Here is a 26,670-nt window from a genome sequence, read left to right on the forward strand (position 1 = left end):
TGATATTTTTCTCTGATTTTCCTAAATGGTCGGTGCAAATGACAGTCAGTCTAATAAAAGTCATAACCTGTTAGATTATACATCGAATTTTATTGAAGAAACCTCCCAATGATAACAGTATAATCTCCTAAATAAATAAAAACTCAAAATGCACTGTTCCAAATTATTAGGCACAGTAGAATTTCTATACATTTGATATGTTTTAACTCTTTCACGACATGCGCAGTAATAGTACGGCGCATGTCGTGTCTCCCCCTTTGATGTGGGCTCCGGCGGTGAGCCCACATCAAAGTTGCGACATGTCAGCTGTTTTGTACAGCTGACATGTGCGCGCAATAGCGGCAGGTGAAATCGCTATTCACCCGCCGCTATTAACCTGTTAAATGCCGCTGTCAAACGCAGACAGCGGCATTCAACCGGCGCTTGCGGCCGGAAATGATGTCATCGCCGACACCCGTCACATGATCGGGGGTCGGCGATGCATCAGATGCTTCTGATCTTTAGCCACGGCTCCGGCGTACTTTGCTCTGCCCTGTTGAGGGCAGAGGATAGTACTGCAGTGGGCAGGCGCCGGAAAGGTCAGAGGCCCGGCGCCTGCGCACTGCAATACTATCCTCTGCCCTCAACAGGGCAGAGCAAAGTACGCCTGCGCCGGAGCCGTGGCTGAAGATCAGAAGATGACGTCTTGTAATGAAGATAGGAGGCGCCGCAGTGGACCGGAGACGCCCATCTGACCTGACCAGCAGCGGGACCGCCCCTGGGTGAGTATAATATAACGTCTTTTTCTCCTCTTTCAGGTAACATCAGGGGCTTATCTACAGCATTACAGAATGCTGTAGATAAGCCCCTGATGCCGGTGGGCTTACCTCACCCGCGATTTTCGGGGTGACAGGTTCCCTTTAAGGTTTCATGAACAGCTGTCTGCACTTCTACGTGCTGAGCACTTCTGAAAAATGCTTTCAATGTTTAGTTACACTTTAAAGGGACTGTCCACTGTGAGGGATAATTTTTTTCTTTTAATTTAAAAAGTAATTACTTGTTTTAACGTTTTTTTCATAGATCATTAGTAAATGTGAAAATAAGAAACGTTGTAATATTTATTAGAAAAATCCACACCTTTCTGTTTCTGAGCTGATCATTCATTCTCAAAATTCACAATTGACAGATAAAATGCCGCATCTTTAATGTAATCAGTGAGTATAGATCAGCTGAGAGGAGCACAGAAAAAAACTGTTAAAAATGATACAAACTTTCCCAGCAGAACAAACTGATGGATTTTCAGATGCTTATTCTGCAGGCTACAATGGACAGTGCAACACAGAGGCTGTGGAAGGAACATGGCCATTGTTCTCGGCAGCACACGTGCTGTTTACACATGGGCACTAACTATGTACAGGGATACGTGTAGCTCTATATAGTAACTGATCTAGGCTGATATTACACCGCTGATGTGATGGGTTGCATTGCGTGCTGTTTTCTTTGATTTTACTATAATATTCCCTAACTTTATTTGCATTTTTCTTTGCTGTGACCTGTACAGGTTTATGAAGAGGCTGGATCTGATTTTCATCAAGTTGCGTATTTTAAAACTCGTATTGGCTTGCGCAATGCCTTCCAGGAGGAGATCAGTGGCTCAATAGGCAGAGAAGCTGTTCTTATCACCCTAAGTAGGCCTATCGTCTATGCACAGCCCGTTGCCTTTGACAGAGGTATTAAACAAATATTTTACCCCACCTTTATTTCACTGCTTACATTAAGTTGTCACTTTTTAACAATGCCCAAGTATCTCTGTGGTACGAAAGCAAAAGCACAAAAATTTGGATTTAGATTTACATTTTTATATATTTTTTTTTATATAACCCTTTAATTATACATGATTAGGAGGCCTTTACATTACAATATTGGTTAAAGCATATACCCTCCATCCTTACAGTGCCCACTGAACTGACAGCTGCATGTAACCATTACATGGCCTCCCTCACCTTTTTTGAAGCGATCCTTTCCGGATAACACCCCTAATTTAACCAGGCCTATTCTTCCTGTATTAAGAAAATGTATGCACCTTTGTAATATACTTAATTTCTCCAGTCACCTTCCATGACGGCGGTACTGGAGGATGCCTCCCCGCCCTAATGGGGGACAGGAAACACAAAAGAGGTTAAATACCCTCCCCTTTCTGCAGCCTCCAGTGTTTTTCCTGTCCCCTGTGGGGCATGAAGAGGTCCTGCTGTAGTGCTGCCGTGGCCGGCGATCGGAGCACGCAGTCTTACTTACTCTAGCCTGTAGTGCTGCTCCCATCTCCATACTTTCGACTCGGGACCTTTGCTTCCCGCTCCCCCTGCGCCCCTTCTGGGGTAAAGTGGAGTGGTGATGTGCGGCCGGGGTCCCCGCGTGGCTCCCCGGCTTCTTCCTCTCCTGTCTGGCGCCGGAGTCTGTGTACGCGCGAACTAGAAGTGACGTTCTCGAACTTCCAGGTTCACTTCCTGTGCGTTCCAGCGTGCTGCTGCTTTCGGCTGCCATGTGGGGCATAGCGGTTTCCTTCTACCCCCTACGCCTGGGACCTGGACAGGAGGAGCACACAATCTGGCGCAGTAACCTCGGTTATTTAACCCTGGTTAGGTCTCCTCCAGGTAAGGACCCCTGTTGGTCTGTGTGGACTGCAGTTACTGACTGACCATAGATGGTGATAGACCGTCTGCATCTGCCGAGCCCTGAGTCCTCCTACTGTGAGTAGTGGGCTAAAGTCCATCTCCCCCTGTATGCTTCTAGGGTGCAACACATTTAGTCCCCTTCTCTCTCTTTTCAGGGAGACAAGGCCTCTGCCCCTAAGAAGGACAAATCTTCCAAGAAATCGGAAGACCGCAAATGTGGTGTACTGATGAAGTATTGCGCTGCGAGCAACCATCTTTGTTTGAAAGCATTAAATCCCTCATCAAACAAGAAGTTCAGTCCTCAGTATCGGCCCTTTCCCAGTCTCTGTTACCGCAGCCTCCTCCTCCCAAAATGAGGAAATTCGCAACGGTTTTTTCTGACTCAGACTCTGGTGAACTGCATTCTTCTGATTCAGAGGATTTGTGGGAGAATGAGGGCTCCACTTCTACCCCCAAAGAGGAAAATAAAAATTATTATTTTTCCTCTGAAGACATATGGGAGCTAATTAGTATGGTCAGGGGGACAATGGGCGTTGAAGAGGAGGAGGAGACGCAGTCAGTGCAGGATGAGATGTTTGGTGGCCTAAAACTTAAAAAATTGAAGGGATTTCCGATACACGAAAATGTGCAGAGTCTCATTCTCCATGAATGGGAGACACCTGAAAAAGGGCTTAATGTTCCACCTGAACTAAAAAAACGCTTCCCTCTGGATGGAGACGTCTCTCTGTGGGATACCCCGAAGGTAGACGTACAGGTCTCTAGAGTGTCAAAAAAGACAGCCCTCCCATTCGAGGACTCATCCCAACTCAAAGACCCCATGGACTGTAAAATGGAAAGTCTACTAAGGAGATCTTGGGATACCTCCTTAGACCAAATATAGCGTCCACTTATGTGGCTAGGTCTCTATTTTGTTGGCTTTGCACTCTAGAGGATCACCTTACCCAGGGAACATCTAGAGAAGTAATCCTGGATTCCCTTTCCCTTCTCCAGAGAGCTACGGGCATCCTCGCCGATGCTTCGGCAGAGTCCATCAGAGTGGCTGCAAAGTTGGCAGTCCTTTCTAACTCAGCCAGAAGAGCTCTATGGCTGAAATCCTGGAGTGGCGACATCACTTCTAAAACAAAGCTTTGTGCCATTCCTTTTCAAGGTCGCTATTTGTTTGGGCAGGCTCTTGATGATATATTAGACAAGGCCACAGACAAAAATAAAGCACTTCCTGAGCAGAGGAATCCGAAAAAACTTTTTTTCGCCCCTCAAAAGATCAGTCCTTTCAAAGTGAATTCAAGGGGAAAGGCAAGTTGGGCCGCTGGAGCTATCCAAAAGAGGGAAGGGTAGGAATATCCTGAGTCCCCAGTCCCAGCAGACCCCTGACAAGCAGTGACTACGCCCAGGGCGTCGGGGGACGGCTCTCGGGCTTTATCAGCCAGTGGAGTTCCATCTCCTCGAACCGGTGGGTACTCGATACTATCCAGAATGGGTTAAAACTGGAGTTCGAAAGCCCCCCCCCCCCCCCCACCTTGCCGCCTAAGGATAACCCCATTACAGAGTCTCAACCCTCAGGATTCATTACTTTCGGGACTTCAAGGCAGGAGTGATCTCTCCAGTACCTCAACAGGAGATAGGCAGAGGACACTATTCTCGCCTATTTCTAATCAAAAAAACCTTCAGGGAAGCACCGAATAATCATCAACCTGAAACCCCTAAATCAGGTAAGTACTCACAGAAGGTTCAAGATGGAATCAGTCAGGACTGCGATTCCCTTGATAGGTCAAGGCTGGATGATGGTTACGGTGGATCTGAGGGACGCATATTATCATGTCCCAATCCATCCAAAATTCCGGAAGTTCCTAAGATTTGCAATATCTCAGAGCCAGCAGAGAATACACTATCAGTTCAACTCCCTCCCTTTTGGAATCGCTTCGGCACCTCGGGTCTTCACAAAGATTATGACAGAGGCAGTAATATTCATACATCTTCAAGGAATTTGCATAGTACCCTATCTAGACGATCTGCTCATTGTCGCTCCTTCTGTCTCCCGTCTGAATGCGGATGTAGCAAAGTCTCTAGAAATCCTGGAATCTTTGGCATGGATCCCGAATTAGGAGAAATCGGATCTACTTCCTTCCAAAAGGAAAAAATTCCTAGGGGTCCTACTGGACTCAGAATTAAGGAAATCCTTTCTATCCAGAGAGTGCCAATTCGATCTGGTACAGAGGTTAACGGAATTCAGAACCCTGAAAGCCCCCACTCTGCGACACTCCATGTCCATTCTGGGGTCCCTAACATCCTGTATCCAGATGGTATCATGGGCGCAAGCCCACACGAGAGTCCTTCAGTCCCACGTTTTATCTTCCTGGGACAGACAGCAGAGCTCTATATCCAAGAGAGTTTGCCTCCCCAATCATGTCAAAGCATCTCTAGCATGGTGGCTATATCTCCGAAACCTCCAACAGGGGCTCAGCTGGGACCAGGTCCCACTAAAAATACTCAGATCGGGCGCAAGTTAAAGGGGATGGGGAGCCATAGTCGAGGGAACACACTTCCAGGGCACATGGTCTCCAGTCATCAGAGCAAGCTCTTCAATCTTCAGAGAGCTGAAGGCAATGGAAGAGGCCTTAAAAGCCACATTCTCTCTTGTTCAGGGTCACCATGTCAGGATATACTCCGACAACATGACCGCTGTAGCATACCTTCGTCATCAGGGAGGCAAGAAATTCAAAAAACTAAAATCCCTAACTTCAAAATTTTTTATCTGGGCAGAGAGACACCTCCTCTCTATTTCGACGGTCCACCTAAAAGGGTCTGCCAATACCCAAGCAGACTTTCTCAGCAGAAAGGATGTACATCCGGGGGAATGGTGCCTAGATCAGGAAGTCTTCCTCTCCCTAGTATCCAGATGGGGGATCCCAGAAGTGGACCTATTTGCCAACAGCCAGAATACCAAGCTATGGGCATATTTTTCTCTAAATATGACAGACACAGCGCTGGGCATGGATGCTTTCTCACACCCCTGGGAATTCAACCTCGCCTCTGCTTTTCCTCCGATCCCAATGCTGTCAAACTCTACAGAAGATCCGATTCAAACGGGTTACTACAATTTTGATCGCCCCCATGTGGCCAGGGAGGAGTTGGTACAGTGCCCTATTAGACATGGCCCAGGAGGGACCAATATGTTTACCTCAGAAGAGCGACCTACTTCGTCAGGGGCCATTATTACATCCAAACCTACACAGGTTGAATCTTGCAGCATGGCTACTGAGGCCAAGATACTTAGAGTAAGAGGCCTCTCCTATGAAGTGATTCACACTCTTCAGAGAAGTAGGAAACCTATAACCAACGCTATTTATGCCAAAGTCTGGAAGAAATTCTCATCTTGGTGTCTGCCGAGCATTCCAGACCCATTCCATCCGAATATTGCCCAAATTCTAAACTTCCTTCAGAAAAGTCTAGATTTAGGGCTCAGGCCTAGTACCATAAAGGTCCAGGTTTCAGCTCTTGTAGAGTTTATCCATTCACCTTTTCTGCGTCGCTCAAAGACACGGTAGTTGGAGCCAAAGATCTCAAATTTGGACTCATGAGACCAAAGCACAGATTTCCCCTGGTCTAATGTCCATTCCTTGTGTTCTTTAGCCCAAACAAGTCTCTTCTGCTTGTTGCCAGTCCTTAGCATTGACTTCCTAGCAGCTATTTTACCACGAAGGCCTGCTCCACAAAGTCTCCTCGTAACAGTTGTTGTAGAGATGTGTCTGCTGCTAGAACTTTGTGTGGCATTGACCTGGTCTCTCATCTGAGCTGCTGTTAACCTGCAATTTCTGAGGCTGGTGATTCGGATAAACTTATCCTCAGAAGCAGAGGTGACTCTTGGTCTTCCTTTCCTGGGGCGGTCCTCATGTGAGCCAGTTTCTTTGTAGCGTTTGATGGTTTTTGCCACTGTACTTGGGGACACTTTCAAAGTTTTCCCAATTTTTCGAACTGACTGACCTTCATTTCTTAAAGTAATGATGGCCCCTCGTTTTTCTTTTCTTAGCTGTTTTTTTCTTGCCATTTTACAAATTCTAACAGTCTATTCAGTTGGACTATCAGTTGTGTATTCACCAGACTTCTGCACAACACAACTGATGGTCCCAACCCCATTTATAAGGCAAGAAATCCCACTTATTAAACCTGACAGGGCACACATGTGAAGTAAAAACCATTCCCGGTGACTACCTCTTGAAGCTCATCAAGAGAATGCCAAGAGTGTGCAAAGCAGTCATCAAAGCAAAAGGTGGCTACTTTGAAGAACCTAGTATAAAAGACATAATTTCAGTTGTTTCACATTTTTTTGTTAAGTATATAATTCCAAATGTGTTAATTCATGGTCATGAAAATACAGAAAAATGTTTGAATGAGAAGGTGTGTCCAAACTTTTGGTCTGTACTGTATATATATTGTGTTTATTTAGAATCCCCTCCCCCCTTTGATGCCAATCTTCATGATGGAATTGTTCTGCTTCTTTTCAGCTGTCCTCTTTTGGCTGAATTACAAGGCAGCATATGATAACTGGAATGAGCAGCGACTGGCACTAAATAAAGATATTCATGTGGCAACTAAAGAAGTGGTGGACATGCTGCCAGGCATTCAGCAAACATCTGCTCAGGCTCTGGGAACACTCTTCCTTCAGCTAACAGTTAATGACCTGGGTATATGCTTACCCATCACCAATGCCCCAGCGGTAGGAAAATAAACTAAAATGTGTTTCAGTGCTGGTAAATGTTGCATGTATATGTATGATATATAGTAGGGTGCAGCAGTATATGGACAGTGACACAATCTACATGATTTAGTCTCTGGACATCAGTGCAATGGATTTAAATGGGTATTCTGATTTTTTATTTTATGGCATAACTATAAATGTATAGCAGATGTGGGTGCCACCAATGAGCGTATTTGAAGAGAGGAGGTGTGAATCCTCATTCATATGAGAATTATGTGCTCTTCTGAACCTACAGCAGAATGACTTGTGGCCACATCCTCAACATAGGTGCAGGTCACATTAGTAGAACCCATTTTTACTACACGTTGATGGCATATGCTGTGGAACACTCCTTTAAAACAAAGCCATCAATATGTGATTGACATGTAGATTTCCAGCTTTATTTCAAGTTTTTTTTGCGAAAGAATGACAGTTACCTCCTAGGAATGATAACATTATTTTCATAGTCCATTCATTTTCACAGGTTCAAAATTTGTTGGACACTTGACTAATAGGTGTCCTGCCATGAACCAGCACGTTGCCTAAATAATAAATGGCAAGCTAAGGTGATAAAGAAGGTCGTGGTTGATTCTAAATGTGGATGGTCGTGGTTGATTCTAAATGTTGAATTTGCATCTGGTAGCTGTTATTGGGAACTCTTAATATGCAGTCCAAAGATGTGTCAGTGCAAGTGAAGGCAACCATTACTAGACTGAAAAAGAAGAAAACTATGTCAGAGTGTCACGATAGGACTGGCGAGTAAACTGGGACCATGGGCACCTTTCCTGGCACTAGTGGGCGCCCTAGCTCGCCCTGTTCCCTGGGATATCTCAGATGACAAGGATGCCGGGGCCTCTGCCTTTGCCCTGTCTCCTAGCTGCAGCCCTGCGTCTGTCCCCCTCCCCCACCTGGGGAAGAGAGGAGCTACAGTGCATCCCAGTACACCAACCCGACAGACTGGGGAACAAAGACAAGGGTAAAACAAAATTCCACTCAAACAAATATACTCTCACAAATAACAAAGGTAATCACCAGGGTGTGAAGGACGGGGGAGGAAAATAAGGCAGGTAAGGATGAGTAATTTCCAAGTGTAGGAACCAAGCAACAGTTGCACAATAAACTCCTCCAGCTCCCCAGACACCAGCTCCTCACTCTCCAGGTCTATGTAGCAAGTGCTAATGCAGACAAGGATCTGGCCAGAAGGCCTAGCTTTTATAGGAGTGAGGAGTGGCTAACCGAGCACAGCTGAATGCAGGGATTTCCACATGGCCGATTAAACCCTGTCCTGCTGAAAGAAAACAAACACATCTAATACACTGGAGAAGTGCTTCTTTTCCGCGGCGAAGCAGGAGCCATCAGACGCTGCGGTCTTCTGGCACTGCACTGTCACGGTAATTCAGTGACACAGAGTTGGCATGGGCCTTATAAGTATCTGAGATGAAGCGGCAGGATGAGTTCTGAAAATATATGGAGTTATATGTCCTGTTCAGATACAAAACTGATAGGACCGTGCTTCACTGTACAGATAATGACCAACACATAGCGCAAGAATCATCCCCATAGCTTTGTTATGAAAGAATAGAAATGGAATAATCTTCAGTAGTCTCCTGACCTCAGCCTGACTGACTGTACTATCCCACTTACTGAAGACTGCTGCAGAACAGTCCTGGTAAAGCATCACATGGGAGAAAACTCGGTATTCCTTGATGTCCAGGTGCCAAACTTCAGACAGTCATTGACTACAAAGAATTTGCACCCAAGCATTAAACGTAATGCTTATTTTTATAATTGTTTGTTAATTCACATTTGGACCTGTGAGCCTATGTTAAAATAGCTGTAGTTCTTAAATGCTTAAAGGGTTTTCTCAAGTTGAGAAGTTATTATCCCATATCTATGGGATAAGGAACAACTTCCAGGCAGCTGGGGTTCCGACGGTTGAGACCCCACTGATCCTGAGAACCAGGGCTCTACCCACATGAATGGAGTGGTCGATCATCGCTCAGTTCACACTATGCTCCTCAGAGCCTTGGTTCTGGGGATTGGTGGAGATCCCAGCAATCGAACACCCAATCTGTAATTTAATTTATTCCCTGTCACATGGATAGAGAATGACTTCCAAACCTGAGAAAACTCAAACTTTTTGTAAAACTCCTTGGACTGAATCTGTAAGTCTACATTTCTGCCATTTCTTGATTGCTTGGTTCTTTCTCTCATGATGTACAAATGCTAAATTGGGAAGCTTCACTGTCCAAATACTTCTGTGTACCTGCATGTTGGTTAGCACACTGGCTCATTGGTCCGTTCTGCTGCAGCGTTACGCTCCCTGAATCTGGGCTGAATTATGAGTGATGACAATCATCATAAGCCTCATGAAATAAATATATGTATAATTCATTTTTTTCCAGCAATAAATTATTGTTTTTCCATAGGCAAATCATACAGCTGACTTTGATACCGGTTCTGCGTTGGTGCTTACAATTGAGAGCACTCTGATCACAGCCTGTTCTTCAGAGTCTTTGGTGAGCAAAGGGCACTTCAAAAACTTCTGCATTCGCTTTGCTGATGGTTTTGAAACCTCATGGGATGATTGGAAGCCAGAAATTAGAACTGACCTGGTTATGAATGCATGTAAGTATGGTATTAGCATGTACAATGGATCAACAGTTATATTTATTGCTTCATAATCTAATGATTTTTACATGCATAGTATTTTATTTTTATTTTTTGAATTAATGATATTTTTCAATTTCATTGTTTTGTGTTAAACTTAAAGGAACCTGGAACTAGAATTTATATTTATGTCCACTGTTGTCTACATATATTTGATATATAACATGACCTACTTGGTGGTATTGCTTAAGGACTACCGTATGTCTTTGAATACATGCATACAGGCGGTGCATACGTTTTTTTTCTTCTTTTTTTCAATTACCGTATACACTCGAGTATAAGCCGACGCCCCTAATTTTGCCACAAAAAACTGAGAAAATTTAATGACTCGAGTATAAGCCTAGGGTGGAAAATGCAGCAGCTACGAGTAAATGTCAAAAATAAAAATAGATACCAATAAAAGTAAAATTAATTGAGACATCAGTAGGTTAAGTGTTTTTGAATATCCATATTGAATGGTCCATACAGTTCATGATGGGCCCCATAAGATGCTCCATACAAAATACGCCCCATATAATGCTGCAAAAATGCTGATTATGGCCCCATAAGATGCTCCATACAGTCATTTGCCCCATGTAATGCTCCATAAATGCTGATTATGGCCCCATGAGATGCTCCATACAGTCATTTGCCCCATGTAATGCTCCACAAATGCTGATTATGGCCCCATAAGATGCTCCATACAGTCATTTGCCCCATGTAATGCTCCACAAATGCTGATTATGGCCCCATAAGATGCTCCTTACAGACATGTGCCCCATGTAATGCTCCATAAATGCTTATTATGGCCCCATAAGATGCTCCATACAGACATTTGCCCCATGTAATTCTCCATAAATGCTGATTATGGCCCCATAAGATGCTCCATACAGTCATTTGCCCCATGTAATGCTCCACAAATGCTGATTATGGCCCCATAAGATGCTCCATACAGTCATTTGCCCCATGTAATGTTCCACAAATGCTGATTATGGCCCCATAAGATGTTCCATACAGTCATTTGCCCCATGTAATGCTCCACAAATGCTGATTATGGCCCCATAAGATGCTCCATACAGTCATTTGCCCCATGTAATGCTCCACAAATGCTGATTATGGCCCCATAAGATGCTCCATACAGTCATTTGCCCCATGTAATGCTCCACAAATGCTGATTATGGCCCCATAAGATGCTCCTTACAGACATGTGCCCCATGTAATGCTCCATAAATGCTTATTATGGCCCCATAAGATGCTCCATACAGACATTTGCCCCATGTAATTCTCCATAAATGCTGATTATGGCCCCATAAGATGCTCCATACAGTCATTTGCCTCATGTAATGCTCCACAAATGCTGATTATGGCCCCATAAGATGCTCCATACAGTCTTTTGCCCCATGTAATGCTCCATAAATGCTGATTATAGCCCCATAAGATGTTCCATACAGTCATTTGCCCCATGTAATGCTCCATAAATGCTGATTATGGCCCCATAAGATGCTCCATACAGTCATTTGCCCCATGTAATGCTCCATAAATGCTGATTATGGCCCCATAAGATGCTCCATACAGTCATTTTCCCCATGTAATGCTCCACAAATGCTGATTATGGCCCCATAAGATGCTCCATACAGTCATTTGCCCCATGTAATGCTCCACAAATGCTGATTATGGCCGCATAAGATGCTCCATACAGTCATTTGCCCCATGTAATGCTCCACAAATGCTGATTATGGCCGCATAAGATGCTCCATACAGTCATTTGCCCCATGTAATGCTCCACAAATGCTGATTATGGCCCCATAAGATGCTCCATACAGTCATTTGCCCCATGTAATGCTCCACAAATGCTAATTATGGCTCCATTAGATGTTCCATACAGTCATTTGCCCCATGTAATGCTCCATAAATGCTGATTATGGCCCCATAAGATACTCCATACAGATATTTGCCCTATGTAATGCTCCACAAATGCTGATTATGGCCCCATAAGATGCTCCATACAGTCATTTGCCCCATGTAATGCTCCACAAATGCTGATTATGGCCCCATAAGATGCTCCATACAGTCATTTGCCCCCTGTAATGCTCCATAAATGCTGATTATGGCCCCATAATATGCTCCATACAGACATTTTCCCCATCTAATGCTCCATAAATGCTGATTATGCCCAATAAGATGCTCCATACAGTCATTTGCCCCATGTAATTCTCCATAAATGCTGATTATGCCCCATAAGATGCTCCATACAGTCATTTGCCCCATATGCTGTTGCTGCGATACAAAAAAAAAAATCACATACTCACCTCTCGTCGCTCAGGTGTTATGATCTGGTGGTTTAGGAGCAACATGGGACGAGCTCTGAAGGAAGTGGTACCTGTACTGACCGCAGTCCCTAAGCTCAACACAACACTAGAAGTAGCCGTGGGATGCTCCTGACACTCCCTAGGCACCTCGTCACAGCCTGAGAACTAACTACCCCTAAAGATAGAAACAGGAAAACTATCTTGCCTCAGAGAAAATCCCCAAAGGATAGATAGCCCCCCACAAGTAATGACTGTGAGTGGAGAGGGAAAAGACATACACAGAATGAAACCAGGATGAGCACAGGAGGCCAGTCTAGCTAGATAGATAGGACAGGATGGAATACTGTGCGGTCAGTATAAAACACTACAAAAAATCCACACAGAGTTTACAAAAAATCTCCACACCTGACTAAAGGTGTGGAGGCTAAATCTGCTTCCCAGAGCTTCCAGCTACACAGAATTAATTCATACTGACAAGCTGGACAAACATAGAAAGCACAGAACGGATAAGTCCACAACCTGTGGACAGAAAAGAGCAAGCAAGGACTTAGCTTAGCAGAACTGGTCAGGATAACAGGGAAATCCAAAGAGATGTGAATCCAACCAGGAACCATTGGCAAGTGGCACAAGCTGAAGGAAAGAGCCAGGCTAAATAGCCGAGCAGAAAAGACAATCAGTGGAAGCAGCTGCTGACTGCTAAATCCAAGGAGCAGCCATTCCACTTAAAACCACCGGAGGGAGCCCAAGAGCAGAACTCACAAAAGTGCCACTTACAACCACCGGAGGGAGCCCAAGAGCGGAATTCACAACACTCAGGCCCCTGTCACTTTCCATATTCACCTGCTCCGCGATCCACCGCCGCCAGCCGCCGTTACGTTCCCCGTCCACTGCACTGACAGCTCAGGCAAAGGGCGGCGTGCACTAATCGCGTCACTGCGCCCTCTGACCTGAGCGTCAGTGCAGAGGATGCAGAAGACGCAGCAACGGCCGGCGATGGTGGAATGGGGAGCAGGTGAATATCGCGCACTGCTTATACTCACCTGCTCCTGGCGCGGTCCCTGCTTCCCCGGCGCCGGCAGGTTCTTCCTGTATTGAGCGGTCACATGGTACCGCTCATTACAGTAAAGAATATGCGGCTCCACCCCTCTGGGAGTGGAGTGGGGTCCATATTCATTACTGTAATGAGCAGTACCATGTGACCGCTCACTACAGGAAGAGCTGCCGGCGCCGGGGAAACAGGGACCGCGCCAGGAGCAGGTGAGTATGCTTAGACAGCTGCCACTCCACCTCCCCTGCCGACCCCTGGGTATGACTCTAGTACATGCCGAAAGGGGCAATTTCAGCCTTAAAAAATGGGATGAAATTCTCGGCTTATACTCGAGTATACAGTTAGGTCCATATATATTTGGACAGAGATATCATTTTTCTAATTTTGGTAATAGACATTACCACAATGAATTTTAAACAAAACAATTTAGATGCAGTTGAAGTTCAGACTTTCAGCTTTCATTTGAGGGTATCCACATTCAAATTGGATGAAGGGTTTAGGAGTTTCAGCTCCCTAACATGTGCCACCCTGTTTTTAAAGGGACCAAAAGTGATTGGACAGATTCAATAATTTTAAATAAAATGTTCATTTTTAGTACTTGGTTGAAAACCCTTTGTTGGCAATGACTGCCTGAAATCTTGAACTCATGGACATCACCAGACGCTGTGTTTCCTCCTTTTTGATGCTCTGCCATGCCTTCACTGCGGTGGTTTTCAGTTGCTGTTTGTTTGTGGGCCTTTCTGTCTGAAGTTTAGTCTTTAACAAGTGAAATGCATGCTCAATTGGGTTGAGATCAGGTGACTGACTTGGCAATTCAAGAATATTCCACTTCTTTGCTTTAATAAACTCCTGGGTTGCTTTGGCTTTATGTTTTGGGTCATTGTCCGTCTGTAGTATGAAACGACGACCAATCAGTTTTGCTGCATTTGGCTGGATCTGAGCACAGTATGTCTCAGAATACCTCAGAATTCATTCCGCTGCTTCTGTCCTGTGTCACATCATCAATAAACACTAGTGACCCAGTGCCACTGGCAGCCATGCATGCCCAAGCCATCACACTGCCTCCGCCGTGTTTTACAGATGATGTGGTATGCTTTGGATCATGAGCTGTACCACGCCTTCGCCATACTTTTCTCTTTCCATCATTCTGGTAGAGGTTGATCTTGGTTTCATCCGTCCAAAGAATGTTCTTCCAGAACTGTGCTGGCTTTTTTAGATTTTTTTTTAGCAAAGTCCAGTCTAGCCTTTTTATTCTTGATGCTTATGAGTGGCTTGCACCGTGCGGTGAACCCTCTGTAGTTACTTTCATGCAGTCTTCTCTTTAAAGTAGATTTGGATATTGATGCGCCGACCTCCTGGAGAGTGTTGGTCACTTGGTCGGCTGTTGTGAAGGGGTTTCTCTTCACCATGGAGATTATTCTGCGATCATCCACCACTGTTGTCTTCCGTGGGCTCCCAGGTCTTTTTGCATTGATGAGTTCATCAGTGCTTTCTTTCTTTCTCAGGATGTACCAAACTGTAGATTTTGCCACTCCTAATATTGTAGCAATTTCTCGGTTGGGTTTTTTCTGTTTTCGCAGCTTAAGGATGGCTTGTTTCACCTGCATGGAGAGCTCCTTTGTCCGCATGTTTACTTCACAACAAAACCTTCCAAATGCAAGCACCACACCTCAAATCAACTCCAGGCCTTTTATCTGCTTAATTGAGAATGACATAACGAAGGGTTTACCCACACGTGTCCATGGAATAGCCTTGGAGTCAATTGTCCAATTACTTTTGGTCCCTTTAAAAACAGGGTGGCACACGTTAAGGAGCTGAAACTCCTAAACCCTTCATCCAATTTTAATGTGGATACCCTCAAAAGAAAGCTGAAAGTCTGAACTTCAACTGCATCTGAATCGTTTTGTTTAAAATTTATTGTGGTAATGTCTATAGCCAAAATTAGAAAAATGTTGTCTCTGTCCAAATATATATGGACCTAACTGTATATGGTAGTTACATTTTGAAAAGGGGTTTCCAGGTTTTTTTTTTAATCCAGAGACTTGTTCACTGTAAAAATAATAATTTTTACTTGTCTATTGCTGCCTCTCCACCACTGCGGCCCCTGGCATGTTTTGGTAGGCTAACCACAGCGCATATGACCAGTGGGTACAGCCGTGATGCCGCTGTACTGGGCACAAGACCACTGAGCCCAGAAGTTTGATGCATCTCTCACTCTGGAGGATTTGCCTTGTCCTTCCTTGGGGGAACATCTTGCATCTAAGGGCCACGATGAACTGACTGACCGCTTGTCTCCTGACCCGATCTCCACAATCTCAAAGGTATAAGGCTGCTGAGTTGTGCTCAGAAAACTCGTGGCTAGTTCATGCAGAAGAGACCATGGTTGTATGACACCAGCCTTACAAGGACAACTGGATAATATGAATGAACACTGATTTATGATTAATTTTCATTTTAGTGGCGCTGCAGAGAAATTGAACAATTTTGCCAAATTTCTCCACAGATAACCGTAATCACTGGGAGTTCAGCAAACGGACTCTTTGTGATTAGTGTGTTTTCAATGGACCTTTGTTGCTAATCAGAATTGTCAAAAGTGGATATCCCCATTTAAAGGGTAGTTTGGCTTTGCAATTTTGTTGACCTGTCCACAGCATAGTTCATAAATATGAGATTAGTAGGGGACTGATACCCGGCACCCCCAACAACCAGCGGCTGGTTGTAAACAGTGAACACAGCTGAAGCACCATAGCTCCGTTTACTATGTAGTGGTCATTCTCAGGGACTGTAGTCCAGCTCCTATTGAAGTAAATATGAGCAGAGCTGCAGTTCTCAGAAATGGCCACTACATGGTAAATAGAGCTGTGCTGATCTATCTTTATTCACTGTTTACATCCACTCGGAACTGGATAGTGAGGGTGCCGGGTGTCAGACCCCCACCGATCTGATAATGTTAACCTATCCTAAGGATAAGTTATCAACAGCACAACACCAGACAACCCCTTTAAGCATTTATCTACCTTTTCTCTGTGTACAGTTTGGGTGTTAATAAGAGCTTCTTACAACTGTGACAGAAGTTGCTTATTTGGTAGACAATTTAATATAGACTAGAAAAACACTAAATTATCAGACATTTTCCACTGAAGAATGAAGATCTAGCAAACGCTTTTATTTAATACACTTTTACAGCTCTGTGAGAGAAATCTAATGTCTTTGTGAATTAATACCTAGGTGTGGTACCTGATGGAACTTATGAGGTGTGCTCTAGGACCACAGGACTGGCTTCTGCAGGTAGGAGGACAGTGCGTCTTCTCTGACAATTGGGTTTTATTAAGGTAATGCTTTAAAACGGATGCTTCAGACAACGGCAGTTGTCACTATATGAATCCAGTGTAAAAAAAAAAAAAATGCATATACCGGTACATACATTTATTTTTTTTTTTTTACTAGATATCATTGTTTGGAACAGCCCAACCTTGTTAGTCCAAACCACAGTATCCAGTATAAATGTATATGTTAAATGTGTATGCTTTTTTTTTATAATCATGTTGATGGATGACACGGTGTGACATCAATTTGATCTATTTAATACATACGCCCAAGCACATACATTGCAGAAAAAATAAAGCGAACATGTAAGCAGCACAATGTATATCCAAGTCAATTACACTTCCGTGAATTCGACCTGTCTAGTTATGAAGCAACACTGATTCTGAATCAATTTCTCCTGCTGTTGTGCAAATGGAACAGACAACAGGTAGAAATAAGAGGCAATTAGCAAGACAATCCCTATAAAGGAGTGGTTCCGCAGGTGGTGACCACAGACCATTTCTCTGTTCTCATCCTTTTTGGCTGTCGGTTTGGTCACTTTTGCATTTTGTCATTGCTCTCATCCCTAGAGGTACTGTACAGGAGCATTAGGCGGTGTCTACTGTTATGATAAGGTAATTCAGTACCACAATGGACATAGAGGTCAGAGCACATACAGTGACCTGACAATAACCCAAAAACATTGAACGAGCTCTGAGACGTGGGAACTCTGCTGACCGCAATCCCTAATCCTCTCCAACCACACTAGAGGCAGCCGTGGATTGCGCCTAACGCTCCCTATGCAACTCGGCACAGCCTGAGAAACTAGCTAGCCTGAAGATAGAAAATAAGCCTACCTTGCCTCATACCCCAAATACCCCAAAGGAAAAGGCAGCCCCCACATATAATGACTGTGAGTTAAGATGAAAAGACAAACGTAGAGATGAAATAGATTTAGCAAAGTGAGGCCCGACTTTCTGAACAGAGCGAGGATAGGAAAGGTAACTTTGCGGTCAACACAAAACCCTACAAAAACCACGCAAAGGGGGCAAAAAGACCCTCCGTACCGAACTAACGGTACGGAGGTACACCCTCTGCGTCCCAGAGCTTCCAGCAAGCAGGAAAAAACAAATAGACAAGCTGGACAAAAAAAAACAGCAAACAAAATAGCAAAGCAGAACTTAGCTATGCAGAGCAGCAGGCCACAGGAACGATCCAGGAGGAAACAGGTCCAATACTAGAACATTGACTGGAGGCCAGGATCAAAGCACTAGGTGGAGTTAAATAGAGCAGCACCTAACGACTTCACCACATCACCTGAGGAAGGAAACTCAGAAGCCGCAGTACCACTTTCCTCCACCAACGGAAGCTCACAGAGAGAATCAGCCGAAGTACCACTTGTGACCACAGGAGGGAGCTCTGCCACAGAATTCACAACAGTACCCCCCCCTTGAGGAGGGGTCACCGAACCCTCACCAGAGCCCCCAGGACGACCAGGATGAGCCATATGAAAGGCACGGACAAGATCGGGAGCATGGACATCAGAGGCAAAAACCCAGGAATTATCTTCCTGAGCATAACCCTTCCACTTAACCAGATACTGGAGTTTCCGTCTTGAAATACGAGAATCCAAAATCTTCTCCACAATATACTCCAACTCCCCCTCCACCAAAACCGGGGCAGGAGGATCAACAGATGGAACCATAGGTGCCACATATCTCCGCAACAATGACCTATGGAATACGTTATGTATGGAAAAAGAATCTGGAAGGGTCAGACGAAAAGACACAGGATTAAGAACCTCAGAAATCCTATACGGACCAATGAAACGAGGTTTAAACTTAGGAGAGGAAACCTTCATAGGAATATGACGAGAAGATAACCAAACCAAATCCCCAACACGAAGTCGGGGACCCACACAGCGTCTGCGATTAGCGAAACGTTGAGCCTTCTCCTGGGACAAGGTCAAATTGTCCACTACATGAGTCCAAATCTGCTGCAACCTGTCCACCACAGTATCCACACCAGGACAGTCCGAAGACTCAACCTGCCCTGAAGAGAAACGAGGATGGAGCCCAGAGTTGCAGAAAAACGGCGAAACCAAGGTAGCCGAGCTGGCCCGATTATTAAGGGCGAACTCAGCCAAAGGCAAAAAGGACACCCAGTCATCCTGATCAGCAGAAACAAAGCATCTCAGATATGTTTCCAAGGTCTGATTGGTTCGTTCGGTCTGGCCATTAGTCTGAGGATGGAAAGCCGAGGAAAAAGACAAGTCAATGCCCATCCTACCACAAAAGGCTCGCCAAAACCTCGAAACAAACTGGGAACCTCTGTCAGAAACGATATTCTCTGGAATGCCATGTAAACGAACCACATGCTGGAAGAACAATGGCACCAAATCAGAGGAGGAAGGTAATTTAGACAAGGGTACCAAATGGACCATCTTAGAGAAGCGATCACAGACCACCCAAATGACTGACTTCTTTTGAGAGACGGGAAAATCTGAAATAAAATCCATAGAGATATGTGTCCAAGGCCTCTTCGGGACCGGCAAGGGCAAAAGCAACCCACTGGCACCAGAACAGCAGGGCTTAGCCCGAGCACAAATCCCACAGGACTGCACAAAAGTACGCACATCCCGCGACAGAGATGGCCACCAAAAGGATCTAGCCACTAACTCTCTGGTACCAAAGATTCCAGGATGACCAGCCAACACCGAACAATGAACCTCAGAGATAACTTTATTCGTCCACCTATCAGGGACAAACAGTTTCTCCGCTGGGCAACGATCAGGTTTATTAGCCTGAAATTTTTGCAGCACCCGCCGCAAATCAGGGGAGATGGCAGACACAATTACTCCCTCTTTGAGGATACCCGCCGGCTCAGATAAACCCAGAGAGTCGGGCACAAAACTCCTAGACAGAGCATCCGCCTTCACATTTTTAGAGCCCGGAAGGTACGAAATCACAAAGTCAAAACGGGCAAAAAACAGCGACCAACGAGCCTGTCTAGGATTCAACCGCTTGGCAGACTCGAGATAAGTCAAGTTCTTATGATCAGTCAAGACCACCACGCGATGCTTAGCTCCTTCAAGCCAATGACGCCACTCCTCGAATGCCCACTTCATGGCCAGCAACTCTAGATTGCCCACATCATAATTTCGCTCAGCAGGCGAAAACTTCCTGGAAAAGAAGGCGCATGGTTTCATCACCGAGCAATCAGAACTTCTCTGCGACAAAACAGCCCCTGCTCCAATCTCAGAAGCATCAACCTCGACCTGGAATGGAAGCGAAACATCTGGTTGACACAACACAGGGGCAGAAGAAAAACGACGCTTCAACTCTTGAAAAGCTTCCACAGCAGCAGAAGACCAATTGACCACATCAGCACCCTTCTTGGTCAAATCGGTCAATGGTTTAGCAATACTAGAAAAATTGCAGATGAAGCGACGATAAAAATTAGCAAAGCCCAGGAACTTTTGCAGACTTTTCAGAGATGTCGGCTGAGTCCAATCATGGATGGCTTAGACCTTAACAGGATCCATCTCGATAGTAGAAGGGGAAAAGATGAACCCCAAAAATGAAACCTTCTGAACAGCAAAGAGACACTTTGATCCCTTCACAAACAAAGAATTAGCACGCAGGACCTGAAACACCGTTCTGACCTGCTTCACATGAGACTCCCAATCATCCGAGAAGATCAAAATGTCATCTATGTACACAATCAGGAATTTATCCAGGTACTCTCGGAAGATGTCATGCATAAAGGACTGAAACACTGATGGAGCATTGGCAAGTCCGAATGGCATTACTAGATACTCAAAATGGCCCTCGGGCGTATTAAATGCAGTTTTCCATTCATCGCCTCGCTTAATATGCACAAGATTATACGCACCACGAAGATCTATCTTGGTGAACCAACTAGCCCCCTTAATCCGAGCAAACAAATCAGATAACAACGGTAAGGGGTACTGAAATTTAACAGTGATCTTATTTAGAAGGCGGTAATCTATACAAGGTCTCAGCGAACCATCCTTCTTGGCTACAAAAAAGAACCCTGCTCCTAATGGCGACGATGACAGGCGAATATGCCCCTTCTCCAAGGACTCCTTCACATAACTCCGCATAGCGGCGTGCTCAGGCACAGATAAATTAAACAGTCGACCTTTTGGGAATTTACTACCAGGAATCAAATCGATAGCACAATCACAATCCCTATGCGGAGGTAGGGTATCGGACTTGGGCTCATCAAATACATCCCGGTAATCAGACAAGAACTCTGGAACCTCAGAAGGGGTGGATGACGAAATAGTCAGAAATGGGACATCACCATGTACCCCCTGACAACCCCAGCTGGACACAGACATGGATTTCCAATCTAATACTGGATTATGGACTTGTAGCCATGGCAACCCCAACACGACCACATCATGCAGATTATGCAACACCAGAAAGCGAATAACCTCCTGATGTGCAGGAGCCAGGCACATGGTCAGCTGGGTCCAGTACTGAGGCTTATTCTTGTCCAAAGGCGTAGCATCAATTCCTCTCAATGGAATAGGACACTGCAAGGGCTCCAAGAAAAACCCACAACGCCTAGCATACTCCAAGTCCATCAAATTCAGGGCAGCGCCTGAATCCACAAATGCCATGACAGAATACGATGACAAAGAGCAGATCAAGGTAACGGACAGAAGAAATTTTGACTGTACCGTACCAATGGTGGCAGACCTAGCGAACTGCTTAGTGCACTTAGGACAATCAGAGATAGCATGAGTGGAATCACCACAGTAGAAACACAGCCCATTCAGACGTCTGTGTTCTTGCCGTTCAACTCTGGTCAAAGTCCTATCGCACTGCATAGGCTCAGGTTTAAGCTCAGGTAATACCGCCAAATGGTGCACAGATTTACGCTCACGCAAGCGTCGACTGATCTGAATGGCCAAAGACATAGACTCATTCAGACCAGCAGGCATAGGAAATCCCACCATGACATCCATAAGGGCTTCAGAGAGACCCTTTCTGAAAATAGCTGCGAGCGCACCTTCATTCCATTGAGTGAGTACGGACCACTTTCTAAATTTCTGACAATATACCTCTATCTCATCCTGACCCTGACACAGAGCCAGCAAATTTTTCTCTGCCTGATCCACTGAATTAGGTTCATCGTACAGCAATCCGAGAGCCAGGAAAAACGCATCGATATTACTTAATGCAGGATCTCCTGACGCAAGAGAAAATGCCCAGTCCTGAGGGTCGCCACGTAAAAAAGAAATAATGATCCTAACTTGTTGAACTGGGTCACCAGAGGAGCGAGGTTTCAAAGCCAGAAATAGTTTACAATTATTTTTGAAACTCAGAAATTTAGTTCTATCTCCAAAAAACAAATCAGGAATAGGAATTCTCGGTTCTAACATAGAATTCTGAACCACAAAGTCTTGAATATTTTGTAATCTTGCCGTGAGCTGATCCACACATGAAGACAGACCTTTAATGTCCATCGCTACACCTGTGTTCTGAACCACCCAAATGTCTAGGGGAAAAAAAAGGCAAAACACAGTGCAGAGAAAAAAAAATGGTCTCAGAACTTCTTTTTTCCCTCTATTGAGAATCATTAGTACTTTGGGCCCAGGGTCGGACTGGGGCACCGGGACACCGGATAATCCTCCGGTGGGCCCCGCCCCCAGACCCTGACTCCCTCATTTGTGCCTGCCCGGCCCCTGCATCATGCTCATAGTGTAAACCCAGCCGGCACCGCAGCGGCTGGCAGACTGCACAGGTGATGGGAAGTGCAGGAGCAGCTCCTTCACATCACCTGCTGCCGCTGCCATTCCTCTGCCAGGAGAGCGGTGTGTGCAGAGTGCCGACCCTCAATACAGCCAGCAGTCAGAGGAACAGCTGACTGTGAGACTGAGAGCAGACACCACACACAGCTCACCCGCAGTCACCTGTTTCCTGTGCTCCACGGCTCTGCTCCTCTTCAAAAATGCCCTGGGCAGCAGTGTAAACGCTGATTGGCTGCAATTCAGCCAATCAGCGTTAGTTTTCTTTGTGTGAGCTCACAGCACAGCTCAGGCAAGGAGCTGTGCTGTGATTGGTCAGCAGTCCTACCCAAGCAGCAGTGGAGCAGAGGGAGTCTGATGGCTGCAGTCAGTGTGACTGTAAGTAAATAACTACATGATGCCTGCACCCTGAGTAGAGGCAGTGAGGGGAGGGGGCCCCATGCATCCTATAGGTGACACGGGTGGGGGCCCACAGTGATATTCTAATTTTCTTGTGGGCCCCCTCCCCTACCTCTATTTTAGGGTATGTGCACACGTATTCTGGGTCCACTGCGGATTTTTCTGCAGCGGATTTGATAAATCCGCAGTGGAAAACCGCTGCGGATTCACCGCGGTTTTTCTGCATTTTCCACTGCGGTTTTACAACTGCGGTTTTCCGTAAGGGCAGTTGTAAAACCGCTGCGGAAAACGCAGAAAGAAGTGACATGCTGCGGAATGTAAACCGCTGCGTTTCTATGCGGTTTTTTCCACAGCATGTGTACAGCGTTTTCTGTTTCCCATAGGTTTACATGGTACTGTAAACTCATGGGAAACTCCTGCTGACCCGCAGCTGCGGAAATACTGCGGATCCGCAGCAAAATCCGCATCGTGTGCACATACCCTTACTGTGGCTCCCCTTTCACTCTCTGAGCAGGCCCACAGGAAAATAGAGGTGAAACAGTGGGGGAGGAGGATATTGGGTGACACAGTGGGGGAGGGGGCCCATAGGAAATTAAAGGTGAAACAGTGGGGGAGGGGACCCATAGGATACTGGGTGACACAGTGGTGAAGGGGGTCCTCAGGTGATTAACAGCCTTACGACATCTGCCTTACATGTATGGCGCGTGTTAAATGCCAGTGTCAATCTCTGACTGCAGCATATAACACATGCCAGCATGCGTGCGTATCATTCTCTCACCCATTGGTGCCCATGAGGTGATCGTGGGTCGCCGATGGGTTTTAATGACAGCCAGGGGTCTTCTTCCTCTAGCCGAGCTTTAAAGGAGACTATAATTTCTTCTATATGCAGGGATGCTGTGGCATGATCGCATCTTCATGTCCTCGAAGGCTATGTGCACACGTTGCGGATTAGGCTTAGGAATATATGGTACGTATTCAGCCTCTCCTGGCAGAAAACGCACCTGCGGATTTGTCGCATTTTTTTGTGCAATTCCGCAGTGTTTTTTGTGCGTTTTTGCTGCGGCACAGCACAGCATTTTTTTTCTCATTGATTTACATTGTACTGTAAATCAATTGCGGATCTGCAGCGTTTCTGCACCGCAAAAAATGCTGCGGATCCGCAGAGAATCCGCAACGTGTGCACATAGCCTAAGGGGGCTAACTGTACCAGTGAAAAAGAAAATAAAAAAATTCCTAAAAGTTCAAATCACCCTTTTTATCCCATTGAAAATAAATATATTTTAAAAATAAAAAACAACAAATATTTGGTATTGCTGGGTTCAGAAAAGTCTGATCGATAAAACTATAAAAAACAATTAACTTGATCAGAAAACACCGTAAAAAGAAACAAATGCCAAATGTCCTTTTTTCTGTTCACCACAATTCCACAAAAAAAGCTATAACAAATGATGAAAACATTACATCTATCCCAAAATCGTAGTAACAAAAACAATGTCTCGCCCCCAACAGAAAACTTCCCTGTGTGTAATAAAATACGCAGCAGTCGCCGTCTTCTGCCGCTGTGTTGTTGCTTGTTTCTTCATTGCAGTGGAATATGGCCACCGGTAAGTATTTTATTACACATACTGGACCTACATTACTGTTCTCATGTGTGGTGTAGTATATAGAGGATCTGTCAGCTCTCCTGTGTGGTGTAGTATATAGAGGATCTGTCAGCTCTCCGGTGTGGTGTAGTATATAGAGGATCTGTCAGCTCTCCTGTGTGGTGTAGTATATAGAGGATCTGTCAGCTCTCCCGTGTGGTGTAGTATATAGAGGATCTGTCAGCTCTCCCGTGTGGTGTAGTATATAGAGGATCTGTCAGCTCTCCGGTGTGGAGTAGTATATAGAGGATCTGTCAGCTCTCCCGTGTGGTGTAGTATATAGAAGATCTGTCAGCTCTCCTGTGTGGTGTAGTATATAGAGGATCCGTCAGCTCTCCTGTGTGGTGTAGTATATAGAGGATCTGTCAGCTCTCCTGTGTGGTGTAGTATATAGAGGATCTGTCAGCTCTCCTGTGGGGTGTAGTATATAGAGGATCTGTCAGCTCTCCTGTGTGGTGTAGTATATAGAGGATCTGTCAGCTCTCCTGTGTGGTGTAGTATATAGAGGATCTGTCAGCTCTCCTGTGTGGTGTAGTATATAGAGGATCTGTCAGCTCTCCCGTGTGGTGTAGTATATACAGGATCTGTCAGTTCTCCTGTGTGGTGTAGTATATAGAGGATCTGTCAGCTCTCCCGTGTGGTGTAGTATATAGAGGATCTGTCAGCTCTCCTGTGTGTAGCATATAGAGGATCTGTCAGCTCTCCTGTGTGGTGTAGTATATAGAGGATCTGTCAGCTCTCCTGTGTGGTGTAGTATATAGAGGATCTGTCAGCTCTCCTGTGTGGTGTAGTATATAGAAGATCTGTCAGCTCTCCCGTGTGGTGTAGTATATAGAGGATCTGTCAGCTCTCCCGTGTGGTGTAGTATATAGAGGATCTGTCAGCTCTCCCGTGTGATGTAGTATATAGAGGATTTGTCAGCTCTCCTGTGTGGTGTAGTATACAGAGGATCTGCCCCCTCTCCCGTGTGGTGTAGTATATAGAAGATCTGTCAGCTCTCCCGTGTGGTGTAGTATATAGAGGATCTGTCAGCTCTCCCGTGTGGTGTAGTATATAGAGGATCTGTCAGCTCTCCCGTGTGGTGTAGTATATAGAGGATTTGTCAGCTCTCCTGTGTGGTGTAGTATACAGAGGATCTGCCCCCTCTCCCGTGTGGTGTAGTATATAGAGGATCTGTCAGCTCCCGTGTGTGGTGTGGTACATAGAATCTATCCTGGGTGGTATTTTTAAACTGCGTGGTGGGCCCCAAGAATGATTTTTCTCTGGTGGGCCCAAGGTACTCCAGTCCGACGCTGTTTGGGCCTCCAGTACTGTTATGATAAGGTAATTCAGTACCACAATGGACATGGAGGTCAGAGCACATACAGTGACCTGACAATAACCCAAAAACATTGAACGAGCTCTGAGACGTGGGAACTCTGCTGACCGCAATCCCTAATCCTCTCCAATCACACTAGAGGCAGCCGTGGATTGCGCCTAACGCTCCCTATGCAACTCGGCACAGCCTGAGAAACTAGCTAGCCTGAAGATAGAAAATAAGCCTACCTTGCCTCAGAGAAATACCCCAAAGGAAAAGGCAGCCCCCCACATATAATGACTGTGAGTAAGATGAAAAGACAAACGTAGAGATGGAATAGATTTAGCAAAGTGAGGCCCGACTTTCTGAACAGAGCGAGGATAGGAAAGGTAACTTTGCGGTCAACACAAAACCCTACAAAAACCACGCAAAGGGGGCAAAAAGACCCTCCGTACCGAACTAACGGTACGGAGGTACACCCTCTGTGTCCCAGAGCTTCCAGCAAGCAGGAAAAAAACAAATAGACAAGCTGGACAAAAAAAAACAGCAAACAAAATAGCAAAGCAGAACTTAGCTATGCAGAGCAGCAGGCCACAGGAACGATCCAGGAGGAAACAGGTCCAATACTAGAACATTGACTGGAGGCCAGGATCAAAGCACTAGGTGGAGTTAAATAGAGCAGCACCTAACGACTTCACCACATCACCTGAGGAAGGAAATTCAGAAGCCGCAGTACCACTTTCCTCCTCCAACGGAAGCTCACAGAGAGAATCAGCCGAAGTACCACTTGTGACCACAGGAGGGAGCTCTGCCACAGAATTCACAACAGTCTACAACCCATAGAAGTTGCA

The 26,670-nt window shown here is 45.4% G+C and overlaps 1 protein-coding gene across 15 annotated transcripts in view; it reads left to right on the top strand.

Moving 5' to 3' along the window:
• BLTP1 (bridge-like lipid transfer protein family member 1) overlaps window positions 1–26,670 on the top strand; it is a 381,731-nt gene that overhangs the window by 288,651 nt on the left and 66,410 nt on the right. For all 15 annotated transcript variants that reach the window (XM_069743891.1, XM_069743894.1, XM_069743897.1 and 12 more), the window contains 4 exons: window positions 1,541–1,709; window positions 7,154–7,365; window positions 9,816–10,014; window positions 16,621–16,680. In XM_069743891.1, the coding sequence (XP_069599992.1) occupies window positions 1,541–1,709; window positions 7,154–7,365; window positions 9,816–10,014; window positions 16,621–16,680 (640 nt within the window). The remainder of the gene's footprint in view (window positions 1–1,540; window positions 1,710–7,153; window positions 7,366–9,815; window positions 10,015–16,620; window positions 16,681–26,670) is intronic.

Source organism: Ranitomeya imitator, chromosome 1 (assembly GCF_032444005.1).
Source record: "Ranitomeya imitator isolate aRanImi1 chromosome 1, aRanImi1.pri, whole genome shotgun sequence".
In the NCBI taxonomy this organism is placed as follows: domain Eukaryota; kingdom Metazoa; phylum Chordata; class Amphibia; order Anura; family Dendrobatidae; genus Ranitomeya; species Ranitomeya imitator.